The 22917-nt window shown below is 40.8% G+C and overlaps 1 protein-coding gene across 1 annotated transcript in view; it reads right to left on the bottom strand.

Annotated features, from left to right (window-relative positions):
- Positions 1-22917, bottom strand: part of LOC126257285 (Down syndrome cell adhesion molecule-like protein Dscam2) — a 587314-nt gene that overhangs the window by 56005 nt on the left and 508392 nt on the right. The window contains exons 31-34 of the mRNA XM_049955551.1: positions 15884-16174; positions 15216-15360; positions 14963-15135; positions 10261-10455 (exon numbers count right to left, since the gene is read on the bottom strand). Of these exons, the coding sequence (XP_049811508.1) occupies positions 10261-10455; positions 14963-15135; positions 15216-15360; positions 15884-16174 (804 nt within the window). The remainder of the gene's footprint in view (positions 1-10260; positions 10456-14962; positions 15136-15215; positions 15361-15883; positions 16175-22917) is intronic.

Genomic DNA, 22917 nt, shown 5'->3' with positions numbered 1-22917 from the left:
TTTAGAATTTCATTACTGTTTGCATCTGGTTTCAGCCAACTTTCTGTCCCTAGTACTATGTGGGCATTGTGAACGCTTATTAATGAGAGCAGTTCTGGGACCTTTCTATAGACACTCCTGCAGTTTACTATTAGTACATTAATATTGTTAACATTTGGTTGCGATATATGGGTGGCTGTTTATATTTGAGTGAGTGTTTATTTTATTGTTTAGGGGATTTTTTATTAACAGTTATGGATTGCTAAGTGGCCTTCAAATAGCTACAATCGGTGGTGTGTCTTGTGAGAAACTCAGTATTTAGGTGAATGTTGTACAACTGTGTAGCGGTCAGCTAGGCTTGCAATTTGTTAGTACATTTAACAGCTGTTATTTTAATTATTTTCATTGATAAAATTGTTTGTTGAACCTGCTTGCAGCCCCACTCAGTTGATGTAACTCTTCTTGTTTTTGGGAACTCTGTGCTTCCTATTTTAATCGCCTGCTCTTAATGATACAATTGTTAAGTTTTTTTAATGAACTGAGCAATTGTTAGTACATTTAATGGCTGTTATTGTAATTCATTTGGTTGATAGAATTGTGTATTGAATCTACTTGCACCCATGCCAAGCTGATGCGACTTTTCTTGTTTTTGGAAACTATGTGCTCCCGATTTTCATGTCCTGCCTTTAATGGTATAACTGTTACTTTTTTTAATGATTTGAGCCTCTTCAACTTTTGCTCAGATTTCTGATTCCTTAAATTCATTTGTAAGTTTTATAATATTTGTGACAGACAGAAATTTATTTGCCTAAAGACCTACACTACACTGTATCCTTTGTTTCAGGAGAAAAATCTGACTAACTGAACATTAAAATATTGTTCTAAATTTCAAGTTCTTATTACAGTACTGAATACCAGTATTGAATTTTCATTGGTTGTCCATTGAACGATTACAGCATTTTATGTATTCATTTTATGAGTGAAAATCTTGAAGGAAAGAGCTTTGACTAGAGGGCCTACCTACAATGAAAAAAATGTGTAAACATGGAGAACACTGCATATTTCCTTGTAAGCCCAGCTTTTATTTAGTTTCAGACTGTTGCAGTATCTATACAGTTTATAAGAGTGTTTGTGACACTACTAGCAATTCTAGAATATATTTACCATGTATAAATTCTTGTAATTATGTATCTTAATTATCAAACAGCACAAATCAAACAAACATTGGGGGAAATAAAAGGATTGCATTCTCGAAGAGAGGAGTCCTGATAATCACAATTACTGTAATAAGGAATTGACTCATAGTAGGAATCACATAGCACAAAATGTGAATGAGTCAATCTCTCCCTGTGTATCATAAGACTTTGCAAACAGACGCAAGGTATGTCGCAACACAGGCAGACGCTGCAGCATTATCGCGAGCAGAGCACACAATGCAGCAGGATGGTAAGTTGACAGGCTGGTGAACTCGCCCGTCAGCTCATTGGCCCTGGCCCAGCAGTCTGCGCTCAGATGACCAGCCTTATAGGCCCAGCTGTGAAGCATGGACTGGTCAGGCTGAAAGCATCCCCGTGCGTGACTCTAGTTGTAATCCTTGACTTTGTATGTGAAGTCCAACAAGCAATGAAGGACATCATACAGTTCAAAGTAATGCTCTGTTACCTTCATTAACTTTAACTTTCCACACAGTCACAGAAATCTGTACTAAGTCTGCCGTGCTCTATCTCACTGTCTGGTCCCTCATGTTGTAGTGCTGTCAGTTTTCTCCTGAGCACCCAGAGTATATATGCAAGTCAGCTGCCTTGCTTCTTTGATCCCGTTGATGAGGTTTTTCACACAGTCATCTGAGTATTGTTTGGTTGAAACAGGAACTTTGTATCCAGTGTCATTTTGGCCTCGTGAGTGTGGAGCAGAAAGACTGGTGTGAAACCCACAGGGTCTTGCTTCACTCTGTCATATATAATGTCACAACAGGCAATAGTGTATCCAAATCTCACTGCTAGATATCAATGTACATTGAGAGCATATCTGCCACTTCTTATTAAAGTGTCCTGTGAGGCCATTTGTCTGTGAGTGATAGGCAGTTGTCGTCCAGTGGGTGATGTTGCAATCTGACATTACTTCTGATATTAGTCTCGACTGGGAAAATTTTCCAAAATCATCACACAGGGTGCCCACACTTCAAAATTATGCCTTCTACAAAGAACCTTTCAATTTTCAGAGCTTGGGACAGTCTCCATCACTATTCGCTAGGTGCACCAACATTTGTATTTTTTGGGCAATGAATAGGCGCATTCAGACAGAGGCTAGTAGTTTTAATATGTCTCAGCACAGTTGTTAGGCAGCTTAGATTTTCTTTGAATGTCTTTTAAAAACGGAAATATTAACCAGATAGCAAAACTGTGACTTTATTTCAGGGGTTGAAGCAGGTTGTCCATCATACGTTCAAAGGTGGCTGGAGTGTTACAAAGTCCAAATGGCATAACTTTGAACTCAAAGAGGCAGTCAGAAGTTATGAAGGCAGCCTTTTCCTGTTCACCCTTATCAACCTTTATTTGCCAGTAGCCTGCCTGGAAGTTCACAGTTGATAAAAATTTTGCTGCTTTCAAGCAGTCTAGAGTGTCATCAACGCAAGGCAATAGGTAGAAATCTTTTTTCATGATTTTTTTCAGCTGTCAATATTGTTGAGACAGAAACGCCAACAGAGGACCAAGCACTTTGTGAAGGTTCAGTGGTGTCATTTTGAAATATTCCACCTCCCACCCCCCAATAATCCATCGCTCAACCGGTGAAACCATATACAAGATTGTTCCTTGGTCAGACAAGTTTCTAGTGGCACTACAATTGTCTGCAGTGGTAGTGGAGCACGATTCTTCATCAACGGCACTAAGCTGACTTCCCTGAACAGGTTCAGCTGCCATCATGTACATACCTTTAGGCTTCTCATGACAATTAGTAATGCAAAGAGTTCTTTGATCACCAAAAATGTTTACGATCACTACTGGCAAGTATTTTTCTTTTGTGAGCCTGAATATCTTTCAAAATCAACAAAAGCTTCACAGTTTAACAGTGCATCTTGATTCATAACTGTAGCTTGTCTCAGTGATGATGGTGGGGTAACAACGTTTTCAATGGTGAACAACTAACCAGGGCAATCTTTGTTATGTTTGCTTGCTAGAATAGCTTTGTTAGTCTGGAGCTCTGATCTTCTATGACTGACTGTGAAACTTGCAAGAAGTTCGTCCAGAATAGCATTTCAACTAGATTCTAAAAAAAATAGAAAATAAAAAAAAAATAAAAATAAATTAATTGATTGTTATTCTTGCAATAAATGTTCCTGTCAGCTGCAGCTGGACACATTTCCCACTTCTGGCTTTTAGCATAATCATTTTTGTATCACAGAACACAAGTCTTCTTTATCAGACAGTGATAATCATTCAAGAATACAGAAAAGGAATCCCCTGAATTGATCAGTACTTAGACAGACTAGCCATTGATGATGATGATATCAGTAAGATTTCCTGACATTTTGGTGATTGTCATCTGTGGAGGATTTTTATCTCTGGCAGCCTCACTTCTATAGATGGTCACCTCACCTTCGTGAGTTCAGTGACCAGACAAGCGGTTGGTATATCTGTACGATGATGGGGAAAACAGCTAAGGCATATTAGTGAGCAAACTCATCAATGGCATGGTGATGGGCTTCGTTCCACAGGCTGATTGTAATCATCTACATTAGACTGGCATGAATAGAACTGTTGCAATGTCTGACATTGGGGGTGTAGTAGATATCTAAAATTCACTTTCTTTCTCTGTCCTCCATGTCTCTTCTTCTGCTGGGTATTACACTTTGTGGAGGAGTTGATTGTGACTTCATAGGCTGGGTACTGGGTTGTCGTTTCATGACTGTGTCATCAGTCCAATTTGGATTAGTCTATTCTACACCTACATCTAGATAAATACTCAGCAATCCACCATACGGCGCATGGTAGAGAATACCTATAATTTCGTTTCCTGTTCCTCTTGCAAATAGAGTGAGAGAAAAATAATTATCTATATGCCTCCACATGAGTCCTAATTTCAGGTATCTTATCTTTGTGGTCCTTATGCACAACGTATGTTGGAGGCAGTAGAAACGTTCTGCAGTCAGCTTCAAATGCTAGTTCTCTCAATTTTTTCAATAGTGTTCCTCGAAAAGAATGTTGCCTTCCCACCAGGGATTCTCATTTGAGTTACCAAACCATGCCCATAACACTTGCATATTGTTCGAACCTATGAGTAACAAATATAGCACTCCACTTTTGAACTACTTTGATGTCTTCCCTTAATCTAACATGGTATGGATCCCAAACATTCCAGCAGTACACAAGAAGTCGACCATTCACCTTCTCTACCACAATCCTCACATGCTTGTTCCATTTCATATTGCTTTGCAATATTACACCCAGATATTTAAACGCTGTGACTGTGTCAAGCAACACACTAATTATGTTGTATTCAAACATAATGGGTTTGTTTTCCTTCTGATCCACATTAACTTACATTTTTCTACATTTAGAGCTAGCTGCCATTCATCACAACAACTAGAAATTTGGTCTAAGTCATTGTATATTCCCCTACAGTCACTTATCTTTAGCACTTTCCATACACCACAACATCATCAGCAAATAACCGCAGACTACTGCCCATGCTGTCCGCCCCCAAATCATTTATACATACAGAGAATAATAGCGGTCCTATTGCACTTCCCTGGGGCACTGTGGTACCCTCGTCTCTCATGAACACCCACCGTAGAGGATAACATACTGAATCTATTAAGTAAGAAGTCTTTCAGCCACTCACATATCTGTGGACCTATTCCATATGCTCGAAACTTCTTTAACAGCCTGCAATTGGGGACCGTGTCAAAGGCTTTCCAGAAATATGGAATCTGCTTGTTGTCTTCCATCTACAAGTCGCAGTATATCATGTGAGGAAAGGGCAAGCTGAGTTTCACATGTGTGATGGTTTCTAAAACCACACTGATTCATCGACATAAGATTCTCAGTTTCAAGAAAATTTATTATATTTGAACTGAAATGTGTTGATGATTCTGCAGCAAACCAATTTTAAGGACATTAGTCTGTAATTTTTTGGGTCTGGTCTTTTGCCCTCTTTACATATAGGAGTCACTTGTGCTCTTTTCAAGTTGCTTGGGACTTCACACTGGTTGAGAGATTTGTGATAAATGTCAGCTAGGTAAGGGGCCAATGCTGTAGCGTACTCTTTGAAAAACTGAACTGGGATTCCATCTGGACCTAGTGACTTATTTGTTTTCAACTCTTTTAGTTGTTTCTCTACACCAGGGATGCTTACTACACTCCTGGAAATTGAAATAAGAACACCGTGAATTCATTGTCCCAGGAAGGGGAAACTTTATTGACACATTCCTGGGGTCAGATACATCACATGATCACACTGACAGAACCACAGGCACATAGACACAGGCAACAGAGCATGCACAATGTCGGCACTAGTACAGTGTATATCCACCTTTCGCAGCAATGCAGGCTGCTATTCTCCCATGGAGACGATCGTAGAGATGCTGGATGTAGTCCTGTGGAATGGCTTGCCATGCCATTTCCACCTGGCGCCTCAGTTGGACCAGCGTTCGTGCTGGACGTGCAGACCGCGTGAGACGACGCTTCATCCAGTCCCAAACATGCTCAATGGGGGACAGATCCGGAGATCTTGCTGGCCAGGGTAGTTGACTTACACCTTCTAGAGCACGTTGGGTGGCACGGGATACATGCGGACGTGCATTGTCCTGTTGGAACAGCAAGTTCCCTTGCCGGTCTAGGAATGGTAGAACGATGGGTTCGATGACGGTTTGGATGTACCGTGCACTATTCAGTGTCCCCTCGATGATCACCAGTGGTGTACGGCCAGTGTAGGAGATCGCTCCCCACACCATGATGCCGGGTATTGGCCCTGTGTGCCTCGGTCGTATGCAGTCCTGATTGTGGCGCTCACCTGCACGGCGCCAAACACGCATACGACCATCATTGGCACCAAGGCAGAAGCGACTCTCATCGCTGAAGACGACACGTCTCCATTCGTCCCTCCATTCACGCCTGTCGCGACACCACTGGAGGCGGGCTGCACGATGTTGGGGCGTGAGCGGAAGACGGCCTAACGGTGTGCGGGACCGTAGCCCAGCTTCATGGAGACGGTTGCGAATGGTCCTCGCCGATACCCCAGGAGCAACAGTGTCCCTAATTTGCTGGGAAGTGGCGGTGCGGTCCCCTACGGCACTGCGTAGGATCCTACGGTCTTGGCGTGCATCCGTGCGTCGCTGCGGTCCGGTCCCAGGTCGACGGGCACGTGCACCTTCCGCCGACCACTGGCGACAACATCGATGTACTGTGGAGACCTCACGCCCCACGTGTTGAGCAATTCGGCGGTACGTCCACCCGGCCTCCCGCATGCCCACTATACGCCCTCGCTCAAAGTCCGTCAACTGCACATACGGTTCACGTCCACGCTGTCGCGGCATGCTACCAGTGTTAAAGACTGCGATGGAGCTCCGTATGCCACGGCAAACTGGCTGACACTGACGGCGGCGGTGCACAAATGCTGCGCAGCTAGCGCCATTCGACGGCCAACACCGCGGTTCCTGGTGTGTCCGCTGTGCCGTGCGTGTGATCATTGCTTGTACAGCCCTCTCGCAGAGTCCGGAGCAAGTATGGTGGGTCTGACACACCGGTGTCAATGTGTTCTTTTTTCCATTTCCAGGAGTGTATTATGTCATCCATACAGGAGACTGTCTGATGGTCAGGTGATAGTATGTTTGTACAATTCTCCTGTGTTAACAATTTCTCAAATGCAAAACTTAAAACTTCAGATTTCATTTTGGTATCTTCAACTGCCACACCAGGCTGGTCAACAAGTAGCTGGATGGAAGCAATTTTACACAGGACTAGAATTTTTTCGGGTTCCCCCGTCATATCTTTTGCTAAGGTATGACACTGGTAGTTGTTGCAGGCTTTGTGCATAGATCTTTTTACAGATATACGAATGTCTAGTAACCTTTGCTTGTGTCATTTGTGCATTCTCTTTTGAACCGAGAGTGCAACAACTTCTGCTTCCTTATCATTTTCTGAATTTCATTATTAAACCATGGTGGCTCTTTTCCATCCTTAATCCATTTACTAGACACACAATTCTCCACACCATGATTTACAATCTGCTTAAACTTTGCCCATAATTCCTCTATGTCCATCTTACTGGAACTAAGTGATGTCAGTTCTTCCTGGCACGTACAACTGGTAGCAGAGACTTGTGCTAAATATTGACACACCTCTTCTTAATATTCTCTACCACTTCCTGAATGTGGTCTTAACTTTCATTGCTGCTATCTCCCGCACATTTGCTTTAACAATCCTGGTAACCATAAATGCTGTATCTCTTTTCTCACTACCTGGCAAAAGAGTGAGGTGAGTTTGCGAAGATCTCCCAGAATTGCCATACAGACCACATTTGGGGGTCAGTCAAACTTCTTTTATCTGAATTTTTTCTGTTTCATTTCCCTGATACACTGGCACAATTTGATGAATTCCCATAAGAGCTTGGTACACATCTTCCGCAACTCCTTTCATCAGTCTGTAATATTCAGATTCACAATGTGACATATGACCAAAACACTCTTCATATAGGACTGTGTCATTCCTCCAGGCCTTTTTGTCCTGTTCTTAATTTGTTCTTCTGTTAAGTGAACTTTGTACTGACCATCAACCATTTTTTCTCTCTTTCATTTCAGCCTCTTATTTGTCCTAGTTATTGAGCTTCTCTTCATTGTTCTCAACCCTGCAGGACTCTGGTGTACAAGTAAATGTACACATTTCCAAAACACATCATGTCATCCCACATATTGCATGTGGTGACTCAGCTGAATCCTATCAGATATTTCTTTGGATCATGACCACTGTCTTTGAAAAGCAATGATGGCTGCCTGATGTGCAACTGACTTGCTGCTGTTTTGAAATACACTGGTACCCTGAATACACGTACCTTGGGAATGAAATACCACTGCATTGCAGTTCCTGTCCATGTAGGTGATGGCTTTTACGTTGCACACACCTACACACACATGCAATGTTCATTTTATTATCCATTAAATTCTTGAAATCACTAGACACGTTCTTTTCTCCTTGTGAAATGAAAGAAAGATTAGGATTTAATGGCCTCTCAGTGATGAGGTTTTTACAGATGGCACTAAAGCTTAGACTGTGGATGGGCGGAGAATGACACTGGCTACATCTTTTTCAAAGGAACCACCACAGTATTTGCATTAAACAATCTAAGGAAACCATGTAAAACAGAATTCAGCATAGTTGAGTGAGAAACTGAACCTTGGTCCCCCTGAAAGTGTGTCCAGTGGTGCACAATAGCCACCTCCTCATCAGAAAATTAAAAATAAAGCTGATATTGCAGGGCCTGTGTTGTTAAGAAGAAGGATGCAATGTTCTTTCAGACAAGCATGCTTGTCCAAAGGAAAATTGCATCGCTCATCTTAACAACACAGGCAATGCAATATTGTATTTATCTGCCAATACTGACCAATGACTTTCAATTAAAATATCCTCCCCTGTTCACAATGTGTGCACAGGTTACGATGCGGGAACAATGACATATGGAAGTTTGAGTCTGGTCATGAGTCATACACAGATAGCCAAAGCAGTTAAGGCAACTGATAACATTTACTGAGCAAGGTGGTTCAGTGGTTAGCACACTAGACTCGCATTTGGCAGGGCAACGGCTCAACCCATCTCCAGCCATCCTGATTTAGGTTTTCCGTGATTTCCCTAAATCATTTCTGGCAAATACCGGGATGGTTCCTTTGAAAGGGCACAGCCAATTTCCTTCCCAATAGTTCCCTAATCCGAGCTTGTGCTCCATCTCTAATGATTTCGTTGTCGACGGGACAATGAACACTAATCTCCTCCAACTGCTCATGTAAAGTAGAATATACAGGTTCGAGTCCCAGTCTGGCACATATTTTCATTGCTGTCATTCCATTATACAGGGTGTTACAAAAAGGTATGGCCAAACTTTCAGGAAACATTCCTCACACACAAAGAAAGAAAATATGTTACGTGGACGTGTGTCCGGAAACGCTTACTTTCCATGTTAGAGCTCATTTTATTACTTCTCTTCAAATCACATTAATCATGGAATGGAAACACACAGCAACAGAACGTGCCAGCGTGACTTCAAACACTTTGTTACAGGAAATGTTCAAAATGTCCTCCGTTAGCGAGGATACATGTATCCACCCTCTGTCGCATGGAATCCCTGATGCGCTGATGCAACCCTGGAGAACGGCATATTGTATCACAGCCGTCCACAATACGAGCACGAAGAGTCTCTACATTTGGTACCGGGGTTGTGTAGACAAGAGTTTTAAAATGCCCCCATAAATGAAAGTCAAGAGGGTTGAGGTCAGGAGAGCGTGGAGGCCATGGAATTGGTCCGCCTCTACCAATCCATCGGTCACCGAATCTGTTGTTGAGAAGCGTACGAATACTTCGACTGAAATGTGCAGGAGCTCCAACGGGCATGAACCACATGTTGTGTCATACTTGTAAAGGCACATGTTCTAGCAGCACAGGTAGAGTATCCCGTATGAAATCATGATAACGTGCTCCATTGAGCGTAGGTGGAAGAACAAACTAAAATGAGCTCTAACATGGAAATTAAGCGTTTCCGGACATATGTCCACATAACATCTTTTCTTTATTTGTGTGTGAGGAATGTTTCCTGAAAGTTTGGCCGTACCTTTTTGTAACACCCTGTACAGCTGATGGTTGACCATATTTGCAACTGTGAATAAGTTTCATACATAAGTAAAGTACTTAAAGAAGACCACCACACAATGAAGTAATACACACGGCAATGGATCTTTGCTACAAAACCGATATAACTGTACAATATATTAAAAGTTATATTTTAAAGACACTGGAATTAAAATCTATGAGTTCTTTTTTCCATAGTTTGGAACAAACGACACGGTATATGCAGATCTCATAAGTGGGCTGCAAAGACACGGTATATGCAGATCTCGTAAGTTGGTCGTATCAGAACCACAAAGTTAAAAAAAGGCAGAGATGACTATAAAATATTTTTTGTACCTAAGCACCTTTTTAGTTTATAATATAATTTGATACAAACAATGGTTGGTTGGTTGGTATGTAGATTAAAGGGACTAAACTACAAGGTTATCAGTCTACAAACAATGAATACCTGCACTGTCATCAGACATCATGTGCTGACGCTTTCTGTTGACTTGAAGAGTGCATCCCTGTTGTACACCACTATCATTTTCCAGGTGTCCAAAGGTTTTAAACTGCATTGTATAGTCAAGTGTTGGTGTGTTAGTTGTCCTTGCAAGATCACATGACACAGGAAACGTGGCATATGGGCTCATCTCATAGAGCTCTGAAATGATAAAACAAAATGAAATTGTTATTCATATAGAGTTCCTGGTAGAAATTTGTGAACAATGTTATTGCTGACGAAAGTTATTTCAATTGCAGTAGTAAATCAGGAAGGATATATACTGCAGAACTCATCTTAAGACAATGGTAAAAATAATGAATTAGCTACGAGGATAAAATACCTACTCTGTAGCAGAGTGTGCACAGAAATTGCCCTTCTCAGCAAAATACAATTGTGTTCTGGCCTGGACTTAGAACATGGATCTTTGTCTTTTCCTGAAAAAAGTGTACCTTATGAACTACTGGAGGCCTACACAGATGTTTGGACCTCCAGCAACTCTGCTAGAACTCCAATCCATTGAACCACGAGGACTAGCTGCATAAATGATTGGAAATAATTGTGCTGAAATCCTCAATTTGATTCAATGAAAATTGAGGTTAATGCATGATAGTTCCCTGAAAAGTTTGCATCCCAAGTTCTTCCTGAGCTAGGGCTCTTTGTCTAATGTACCCAAAGTTGACAGGCCATTATACTCTAACCAAGCTTCTTTTTCATTCCAATTATTTTACCGTGTTCAGAAAATAATTCACTTACAGCAGAGTAAAAGTTATTTCCACAAACTGACTTATGATATGTATCTTGCAAAGATTCTTCAGGCAACATAAGAGATGTAAGTGAATCTATAGAAGCATAAGGATAAGTAAATGAAAAGGGAAATTACGTTGAATGTCCTGTTGATAACAAAATTATTACACTTTCAGATATGGAGCATCTTTGATCAGACAATGATGAAGAAGGGAATCAGAGAGAATCAGATATGATGTTATGAGAAACAGATTATTTCAAAAATATTCAAAATTTAAGTCATAAAAACCATGTACAGTGTACTTACGTGTTTCCTACAATTGCTGTCAATGCTCACTGTGAGGTATGAAAGATACAATTGGGTATAGGTCAGCTGCTGGTTCTGTGCAGCCAATGAAAGAGCGATGGGTAGATAATATGTTTGGAACACAAGCACCCATATGATGGTTTATAGGAGGGGTGGCCAAGGCCTGAGGTATGGAGTATTTTTAGTATTTTGAAAGACAAAAGGTGACTTGTAAGCAGCCACAAAGAAGATCCAGTTTTGCGCCTGTTAAAAACCTGCATAATGCAAACCTTTAAATCATATTCTTGAAAGAAAATCACCTGACTGTACTATATTTTTTTCCTTACCCTGAGACTAGGGGCCTGGGGGAACCATAGCTCCCCATTGTCCCCAGATACAAGAAACATTGTAACATTCCCACATCAATATAGAAATGAAATACGATATCATTTGCCCGTGAAAGACAAAGGTCCCGAGTTCGAGTCTCTGTCCAGCACACAGTTTTAATCTGCCAAGAAGTTTCATATCAGCGCACACTCCACTGCAGAGTGAAAATCTCATTCTGGAAACATCCCCCAGGCTGTGACTAAGCCATGTCTCTGCAATATCCTTTCTTTCAGGAGTGCTAGTTCTGCAGGGTTCGCAGGAGAGCTTCTGTAAAGTTGGGAAGGTAGGAGACGAGGTACTGGCAGAAGTAAAGCTGTGAGAACGGGGCGTGAGTCGTGCTTGGGTAGCTCAGTTGGTAGAGCACATGCTCGCGAAAGGCAAAGGTCCCGAGCTCGAGTCTCAGTTCGACACACAGTTTTAATCTGCCAAGAAGTTTCAAAATACGATATGTACATGGCAAAAGACAGTTGCATTCTCATGTTACACCACAACCACAACATCAGATATTGCACTTATTTGGAACAAACAGCAAAATATATGTGATGGCAAAGATAAAAAATTTCACAACTGCGCTGTTAAGATGATGGTTATGATTGATAATAATGATACCACATACGACAGACTTAGTAAGGTAGTGAAAATAAAAATTGATGTAAATCATTTCTTTTTGTTATTTTATTTCTTCTTGTATTATCAAAATCCAGACAGTCAATAAATGGCCTAAGTTTAAAATAGCTAAATACTAGTGTTTTAGGCAAATAATTAATTTCAATAAACCAACTTGTAATTTTTGATTACGGTATTCAGAATATGTTAAAAATAAATTTTTCTCAAGGAGCCTCTTAAAAAAAGGGGATCGTCTTATATTCGGGGTCATATTGCACTCGGGTGAATATGGTAAGTTAGACTTATTTAAGTATTTGTACATTACTGACCTTTCTGTCATAATTATGACTCCTTATCTGCAAGCTGATCATCAAGAAAGTACATTAAGTGAAATTTATCTTCCACACTGACATATTGATTATTCAAAAAAGTTATAAATACCTATATGTTCATCCATTAGGTCAGAAAAGGAGATGCTGATCAACACCTTTTAAATCAGCAATGTTACACATTGTACTGTGTCTTCAGTACAAGCCGTAGTCATAAGGTTTCAATATAAACTTGATAAAATAACGTTACATAACTGAGTTTTTGTTTGTTTGTAGGTGCATATTTGGAGTACTGCTACACTTTGGAATTCCCACGCCACAGTATCGTGACCAGTTCCACACCCATTCAAAAACCTGTCGAACCAAGACATCAAAAAAATGGTGTAGCTGTATCAGTTCAAGTAGGACCATTTCTTTATCTGTCTGATCACCATGTACGACTGCTGTGTGGTGCCAAGACAAAGCAGTAGAACAGTGAGTGGAAATATGGAGTTACTACCACCAAAAAATAGGAAGATCCAACCACCATCGGACAAGGCGATGCAGAGTATTTTTTTGTGACTGTCATACTGTGATGCTAGCAAATTACTATCAAAATCTCCTGATATTACAAGAGACCACCAAGACAGAGGATAATGGGAAGTTGGTCCCTTACTCTCCTGGCATGGATCCAGTAATATTTTGCTCTTTCCCTGAATGACTGGATAATGAAACCATTGCTTGGCAGGCATTTCCAGAATTATGACAAAACGATTTCCAACATGGAATGTTTCCTGAATAGCCAAACTGCAGACCTCTACAACCAAGGTCTCTGTTAAATCACCCACCACTTGGAAAAAGCTTCACACTGAAGCACGATTTTGTAAAGACAAACACCACCACCGAGTTCCGTAGTCACAGCTTAACACCATCACCAAGCTCCATAGTCACAGCTTGATTTCTTTGAGGTGACAATCAAAACTTTTAGCCTGCCCCTTGTCTGTATATTAATGCAGAATATTTTGGGGTATAACTGCTGAGCATTACTACAAGAAGAGTAAACAGACAGTTCTACCCATGCAGACATATCAGTCAGCTCTGTGACTGATGGATGAGAGAGAGCTCAAAGCAATGGATATGCATGAGATCATTACAATGTTCACTTTGACACAAAAAAATGCTATACTGTCTTAGGGATGTGATTTACTGGACTCTGTGGATTGGCAACCGAATGGTAGAATTGGAGTGGTCATTCATGGCGGCATCATGCACAAGCTATTGGAACACAAAATTTGATTTGTGAGTATGGAGTCTCATTTAAGAAGTGTGACGGATATGAACCACGGACCTTGCCATCGGTGGGGAGGTTTGCACGCCTTAGCGATACAGATATCCATACCGTAGGTGTAACCGCAATGAAGGGGTATCTGTTGAGAGGCCAGACAAACGTGTGGTTCCTGAAGAGGGGCAGCAGCCTTTGCAGTAGTTGGAGGGGCAACAGTCTGGATGATTGGCTGATATGGCTTGTAACACTAACCAAAACAGCCTTGCTGTGCTGGTACTGCGAATGGCTGAAAGCAAGGGGAATTTACAGCTGTAATTTTTCCCGAGGGCATGCAGCTTTGCTGTATGGTTAAATGATGAAATACAGTAGAAGATGAATGGGTAGCTTTGAGGGATGAAGTAGTGGAGGCACCAGAAGATCATGTGGGTATAAAGACGAGGGCTAGTAGAAATCCTTGGGTAACAAAAGAAATATTGAATTTAATTGATGAAAGGAGAAAATATAAAAATGCAGTAAATAAAGCAGGCAAAAAGGAATACAAACGTCTCAAAAATGAGATCGACAGGAAGTGCAAAATGGCTAAGCAGGGATGGCTAGAGGACAAATGTAAGGATTAGAGGCATATATCACTAGGGGTAAGAGAAATTCTGCCCACAGGAAAATAAAAGAGACCTTTGGAGAAAAGAGAACCACTTGTATGAACATCAAGAGCTCAGATGGAAACCCAGTCCATATCCTCGCTATTTCAGCCATCACTAGTTATTTTGCTGCCCAAATAATACAACTCATCTACAGTACTACGTATGGTGTCTCTTATTTCCTAATCTAACTCCCTCAGGTATGTTAAACAAATATTAATAAGTTCACACTAGTAATAGTTTTTCCATCACAATAAATTACATACTAACACAGTTGACACTAAAATTATTGAGGTACTCTATTGTCAATCAAACACTCTTGTTTCATAACATGTTACGACCCAAAGCAGACACTGTATAAAAATACAATACAAGTAATATCAATCTTTGATATACTCAGTATGTTTCTTACCAGAAGAATCATCCGACTGCTTAAGTGTAAGATGATCCTCAATTTTAGTGGGGCACGATGAATAGATCTGCTGAAAGTTTCTCTTGTTATCCATTTCAGCTGCTGCCTTGCAAACACTTGGGCTCTCAGGTAAGCCCTGATTTCCTTTGTACTCTGTATCTTGTCGACACTGTCTGAGGACAGAAGAACTTGAAGTACTCTGAAGGCAAGTGAACCACACTAATGGAGAGACTATTACAGTTTATTCACTCACCTTCTGTGGATTGCCACATACACAAGCAATCCAGTAGATAGCAACAAAATTGCAGAACAAATGGATGGCACTATAACATGAATGTCTTCATAGAATCGACCTGCATTTTTTGATTTTCCACTTACTTGCATTGGGCCAACAGTTTCTGATAAGAGAAATGAAATACAGGGTTAATATTTCTTCTTTATATTTGTTCTACTTATTAGATGCTTATGTGTTTGATATGTGCTTGCAAATCTAGAGGAATATCACACACTATAGAAAATTTAAAAACAAAGCAATGTGGCTGAACCAGAGATACACACAGGGCTGGTTTATGGCAGAAGCAACACAAGTTGCCACTTTGAGTGCCACGCACAGAGGGGCACTAGAACTGTAAGATTTCTACACTGGATACACCTCAAGCACACACTTGGCACTCAGAGCTGAGGAGGACATCAGGGGTGAACATGAGCAAGGTTTTTATGTAGTAGATATCACAATTAGTAGTGAATACTGACACTGGTGGAAGTGTATGATGGAAATGGAGGAAGGAGGGGCACTCAAATGGTAAGTCTCTTGTGAGGAAAGATGTTCTTGAACTGGGCCTAGATACATATATGAAGCCAAATTATTATATGGAAATTCAGAGAATTTAACAATAGAGTGCTTCATCATGGCTATCTTACCTCCAGTCAATGTTGTTGTGGCAATGTTGAAATGCACTCTGGTGGAACCAGCACTGTTGTGAGCAGTTAGTCGCAACTGATACCATGTGGCGGGTTGAAGATCCCCTATCAGGAGATTCTTTGGTGGCGCATTATTGTCAATGAGTATCCACTCATCATTACTTTCACGCATCCGGTATTCAACAACAAAATATAACATAGAACATCCACCATCTGGCCAGCTATGCAAGCGCAAATGAAGAGACGTTGCATTTGCTGACATGAGGGTCTCTGTGTTTGGTACCTGTGGTTCTAACAGATAAAACTAAATTAATTCCTATAACAGTGCACAGATGTTTTCCATAATATAATAATATCACAAGTCAACTAGGAATGTATGAGGGTGAGTCAAATGAAAACCTCAAATATTTTTCAAATATTATTTACTGTGCAAAAGTGGTACAAAGCTGTATCACTTTTCAACATAATCTCCCCCACGATCAATGCAAGTCCTCCAGTGCTTACTAAGTGCATAAATTCCTTTAGAAAAAAATTATTTTGGTAGTCCGCGCAACCACTCATGCACCATGTGGCATACCTCTTCATCAGAAAGGAACTTCTTTCCTCCCATTGCGTCTTTGAGTGTTCCAAACATACGGACATCACTTGGGGTAAGGTCTGGTGAGTATGGTGGATGAGGACGACACTCAAAATGCAGGTACAGTGAAACCTCTTTATAACGTTCCTCCATATAATGTTTTCCTCTATGTTACGTCCGTTTTTTCGGTCCCGACTAAAAGCCCATATAAACAATGTTAAATTTTCCTCTTTACTGCGTTTCTTCTATATTACAGTTTCCTCCATGTAACGCTCATATTTTTGGAACCCTGGTCAATTATTTACCTCTTTATAACGTTTAAGTGACTGGATGTAGACGCATCGTCTTCCGTTATGTGGTTTTTTGCACTGGCTCGGGAAGCCCGCGCTCAGCGTATATGTCAGCGGCAAAACCCGGTCACGTGACATGTGACGCACATTCTGCTTGCGATCTTTTTGGCGCCATTTCAGTCGATGCTTTGTATTAGTACTTAGTAGCATGTTGTGTGAGCTGAGCAGCAAACAGTTCGTGTGCCTAGTAAGTGTGTGTCTTCGGTATAACGTTTTTTTAAAGCTTTCATCAGTGGACATGGGTGAAAAGCGGAAGAATATTTCTCTGGAAGAGAAGGTTTCTATTATTAAAAAAGTGGAGGCGTCTCCTGGCGTGAGTCGCGTGGAGCTAGCGAAGCAATTGGGACTGGCCCCTTCAACACTCAACACTATCATGAAAAACAGATCGTCGATAATAGAAGGGTTTGAGAATTGTGGAAATTCGAAACGTATGCGTTTGAAACAATCCACTTACGACGAAATGGAGAAAGTTTTATTAACTTGGTTTCAGCAAGCACGTGCTGCAAACATTCCTATAAACGGAACTATTTTGAAGGAGAAGGCGCTTCAAATATCACTTCAGCTAGGAATGGACAATTTTAAGGCGTCCACTGGATGGATTGATAAATTTCGACAGCGTCATGGTGTTGTGTACAAGTCGGAATGTGGAGAAAGTAAAAGTGTGGACGAACCAACTGTAGCTCAGTGGATACAGAATCTCCCTAATCTGATACAGGGCTACAAACTGTGTGACATTTATAACGCTGACGAAACCGGCATGTTTTTCAATTTAATGCCGGATAAGACATTTACTTTTCGTGGGGAAAATTGCCATGGCGGTAAGAAGAGCAAGGAACGTCTTACCGTTTTGTTGTGTACAAACGCTGATGGCAGTGAAAAACTGAAACCTTTGGTTATCGGGAAGCCAAAAAATCCGAGGTGCTTCAAAAACATTTCCACGTTTCCGTGCAAATACACAAACAACGCCAAGGCATGGACGACGAGTGAAATATTTTTACGTTCTCTAAGAGAATTTGATGCCAAAATGGGGAGTGCTGCAAGAAAAGTGCTGCTGTTTGTGGATAGATGTGCGGCACATCCACCAGACGTACCCTTTCTGAGAAATGTTAAAGTAATTTTCCTGCCACCCAACTGCACCAGCCGTCTGCAACCTTTGGACTTGGACATAATACACGCCCTTAAGGTTAAATATAGGACAGCCCTTGTAAAAAAGGCCTTGAATTTGATGGATCAAAGGAAACCGGGAAGCCAGCAAAGCTCACAACTGAAACTGAACATTTTACAGGCAATAAATTTAATTATGTACTCGTGGAGGGAAGTAAGTGCTGAAACTATTAAAAACTGTTTCACAAAAGCGGGATTCTGTGAGAATGAGATGGCAGCTCCTGTGGAAGAAGTTGCAAGTGATTTGCAAGAGTTTCACCAATTAATAGGCAGTGATTCTGTCACTTTTGAGGACTTTGTGGCTGTGGATGACAATGTGGCAACCACAGGAGTACAAATTATTGAGGAGCTGACTGCAGAGAGAAGCTTGTAGAGTAATAGTGGTAGTGAAAATGACAGTGACAAGGAAGATGACCCTGTGCCCTCATATACTAAGGCAGCTGAAGCCTTTAAAACATTCAGGAGGTACATGATGGCCCATAGACTTGAGGACAGAACAGTAGTTCAACTTGCTCATTTGGAGCAAGAAATGATTGCCATAGAGTCTAGGAGAAACAGAAAACAAGCAAGCCTGCTTGAATATTTTAAAAAATCATAGGTATGTTATTTTCAGATTGCTTAGGTTCCTAGAGTTTCGTGCAAATTTAAGTTCCATTTCATAATTCAATTATTGAAGTAATTTTTTTGTAACTAATTCTTTTATAATCTGTCCCATTTACTGTGTTTTTATGTAATATGTTCAGTATATCATAAACAAAATTTGGCTCATATTCTATAATTGGGTCAACTGAAAAATGGGATACCACCTGTCAGCTTTGGAGAATGATGTCAATCTTAAGAATCTGTTATAACTTTTTACTGTACAAACTGATCAATTTACTTTCACCCATCCACCTACCGAGCCCCATGTTTTAATTAAAAAAACTAATCAGTTGATACATTGATAATTTGCAATGAATATCATATGTTATGAAAATTTAAAACATCATCTATTTGTCAAAGCTGATTAGTGGTATCCTGATCTTCAGTAATGCCCTATAATTATTATTTGGAAGCCTTCCTCTGTATAGTGTTTTCCTCTATACAGTGTTCAGAATTTGTGGTCCCTTGAAAAACGTTATATAGAGGTTTCACTGTATGTGATTGTTGCAACTGTTGTACGAGCAGTGTGGGGCCTTGCATTGTTATGTTGCTAAAGGACACCTGCTGACAGCAATCCATGTCGCTTTGATTTGATTGCAGGTCGCACATGATTTTTTTGGAGATCTGTGTATGATGCACTGGTGACAATGGTCCCTCTAGGCATGCAATGCTCCAAAATGATGCCATTTTCGTCCCAAAAGAGAGTCAGCATAACCTTCCCTGCTGATGCTTCTGTTCGAAACTTTTTTGGTTTTGGTGATGAGAAACGGTGCCATTCCTTGCTCGATCTCATCGTTTCCAGTTGGTGGAAGTCAACCCAGGTTTCGACCCCAGTAACGATTCTTGCAAGGAAGCCATCACCTTCTCATTCAAAGGGCCTAAGAAGTTCTTCACAAGCATCAACACATTGTTCTCTCACTTCAGGAGTCAGCTGCCTTGGCACCCATCTTGCAGACACTCTGTGAAACTGGAGCACATCATGCACAATGTGGTGTGCTGACCCATGACTAATCTGTAAACAATGTCATTCAGTGTCACTTGGTGGTTTTCCTTCACTATGGCTCCAACTGCCGGAATTTTCTCTGGAGTCACAACTCGTTGTGCCTGATCTGGCCGAGGAGCATCTTCCACTGAAGTCACACCATGTGCAAACTTCCTACTCCGTTTGTAGACTTGCTACTGTGACAAACATGCATCACTGTACTGAACCTTCATTCATTGATGAGTTTCAATAGGTTTCACGCCTTCACTATGCAAAAACCGAATAACAGAACGCTGATCTTCCCTGGTGCAAGTCGCAAGTGGGGCGGCCATCTTTATACTGATACTGCAACGGTATGTGTGCATCTGCACTATGCTGCCACCTACAGGCCATTCTGCAAGCTGTTTGTAGCACGTTTACCAACTTACAGGATAACGGTGCAAAATTTTGATTTGTTATTACAAATTTAAGGTTTTCATTTGACTCATTCTCGTACAATGCTAGGTCTAAGGAACAGTACTGAGACACAGTAGATGATACACGTGCATAGCATTTCAGCAAGAACACTGAGTTTAGTAGGGCTCTAATCAATTCAGTTTGAATACAAGAGAAAAAATAATACATCCCTCTTTTAAGGTTTAACCTGCGCATAATGATTCCTATTAAATCATACTGCAATAGAAAGAGTTAATTTTTTGTTGGAGCTTTGATCTAATGGAAGTTTCAGACACTAGGATGTCATCCTGCATCAATCATACCAATTCATATGACCAAAATTTCAGATGGTCACGTAACGTCGATGCTCAAGATACATAAAGAAAAGCTTCAATGGTGCCAGTCCATGTTAATCTTGACCTTGGAAAGGGAAAATTATACGTTCAGAGAAGCACAGTGATAGCATTAGTTTTGCTGGATTTGAAAAGTAAACATCCTGTGCAATCTGTGGTGTCACCGCCAGACACCACACTTGCTAGGTGGTAGCCTTTTAAATCGGCCGCGGTCCATTAGTATACGCCGGACCCGCGTGTCGCCACTGTCAGTAATTGCAGACCGAGCGCCACCACACGGCAGGTCTAGAGAGACGTCCTGGCACTCACCCCAGTTGTACAGCCGACGTTCATAGCAATGGTTCACTGACAAATATGCTCTCATTTGCTGAGACGATAGTTAGCGTAGCCTTCGGCTACATTTGCTACTACCTAGCAAGGCGCCGTATTCAATTGATATTCAGATTCTATTAATGTATCATCAAGAGCGATGTTCTACAAATGTGGATTAAAGTTAAGTATTCCAGAAGCTACGTACTTTTCTTTATAGCATTCATTACGTATCCTGTTTCAGACCTCACGCCAGCCTGCGTGAGTTTAAGCGCGTGCCTTTCGGCTTCCTCTCATTGTGTCTAGGCTGTCTTGTCTAGACACAACACAATCTATGAAGAAATTTTCAAGAAATGTTTGCATATATTTTCGAGTTGTTTATTGGCTAGTGTTAAATCACCTAAAACACAGAAGTGAAGCAGATCCAAGACACATGAAAGAAAGAAAGAGAAGGAACACTGAGAGGCAGCTGATATGTCATTTTGATGTAGATGACAGCACAGGTCACTGAAACGCAATACCGTTTATGGTTGCATATGGCCCAGGATGACAAGTACAGTTAAAAGAAGTAGCCAGAGGTTGCCATGAACTTTAGATATCAGAAACGTATAAGGCCATATCTGGAGAATGAGTAGAATTATATTCTCTAGATATGGGTAGGAGACATTTGAGCAGTCATTGATGGCGACACTCATAGTTTAATGTGTATTGAGAGAGTCATGTACTGAGTGCAGCAACAAAGGTTACTTTTATTTTTACTTCAGCTTGCATTGGGCTTAGAACTGCCAAGTTTCTTCTCTTGCACATGCAGCATAAGAATGTCTGCACAGTTACTCATAAAACTGCACTATTGTTAATAACAATTTCCTCATAAATAAGAATGTCCCACTGTATGGATATTTGGGAAGCCTCTTAATACATTAACTTAAACTACATATGCTATTTTGAATAGATGTTAAAGACAATTAGGAACACTCTAAAATCTACTGCCTTAAAAAAAGCTGTTAAGTTTAGCTTATCATACATGCCCATAATTACTGCAAAACTGCCCACTGAAATGTGTCTAGCCTGCATCTAGTCACACTCCCATGGTAATTTCCCTCATACATAATACATTTGTGCTAGCACCTTTTCCAATCTCGGAAGCACTTCTGGAACTCACTTTTCGTTATGGTGTTTAGCTTCAGCAGTTCTGTTTTTCTCTCATCAATGGTGACAGAATGATGTCCTTTCAAGGTTCTCTTCAGTGTCAGAAATAAAAAGAAGTATCAGGGGGCCATGTCCAGCAAATATAGTGGCTGAGGCAACCCAACAGTTTTGTTTTTTTTGCCAAAAAACATGAACAAGCATTGAAGTGTGAATGGGAACATTATCATGATGCAACTTTCACAAGTGGTTTTGCCACAATTCTGGTGATTTTCTTGGGATTGCTTCATGAAAGCAGCACGTAACTTCCAGGTAGTATTCCTTACTGACCATATGACCATATGGCAGGAACTCATGATGCACTATCCCAACGTGACTGAGGAAAACAGTTAGAAGAACCTTCACATGTAATCAAACTTGTCAAATACTTTTTGGTCTTGGGTCTTCAGGCAGTTCCACTTCAGAGAAGCGGGTCTTAGTTTTGATGTTACATCTGTATACCCATGTTCTGTCACCTGTTATAACCTTCTTTATAGATTCTATATCACTGTTGACTTCATCTAGTGAGTCCTCATCAATGTCTACACAGCATCGTTTTTGGTTGAAATTCAGCAATTTCAAAACAAACTGTGCTTTTCATGTCCAAAACATCCAAAAAAATTGCTTGGCATGAGCCAAAGGATAGGTAGACATCAGTGACCTCTCTGATGGGGATTCAGGAATTTTACAGTACCATTTTATTTACTTCTTTCACACTGTGGTCAGTAATTGATGTGGTAGGGCATCCAGGTGGTCGTCATCTTCAATGCCTTCTCAACCCTCTTTGAAATGTTTATACCAATCGTAAACTCTAGTCTTACTCATGGCAGATTCCCCAAAACCATAGTCAACATTTCGAGTGTGGGGCTGTATTTTATTCCATTTTTCAAACAAACTTTAATTCTAGAAACATCCCCTAGGCTGTCGCTAAGCCATGTTTCCGCAGTATCCTTTCTTCCAGGAATGCTAGTTCTGCAAGGTTCAAGGAGAGCTTGTGTGAAGTTTGGGAGGTGGGAGATGAGGTACTGGCAGAAGTA

This window comes from Schistocerca nitens, chromosome 1 (assembly GCF_023898315.1).
Source record: "Schistocerca nitens isolate TAMUIC-IGC-003100 chromosome 1, iqSchNite1.1, whole genome shotgun sequence".
NCBI classification, from domain to species: domain Eukaryota; kingdom Metazoa; phylum Arthropoda; class Insecta; order Orthoptera; family Acrididae; genus Schistocerca; species Schistocerca nitens.
Note: the sequence above shows the minus strand (reverse complement) of the source record. Positions and strands in the feature narration are given on the sequence as shown.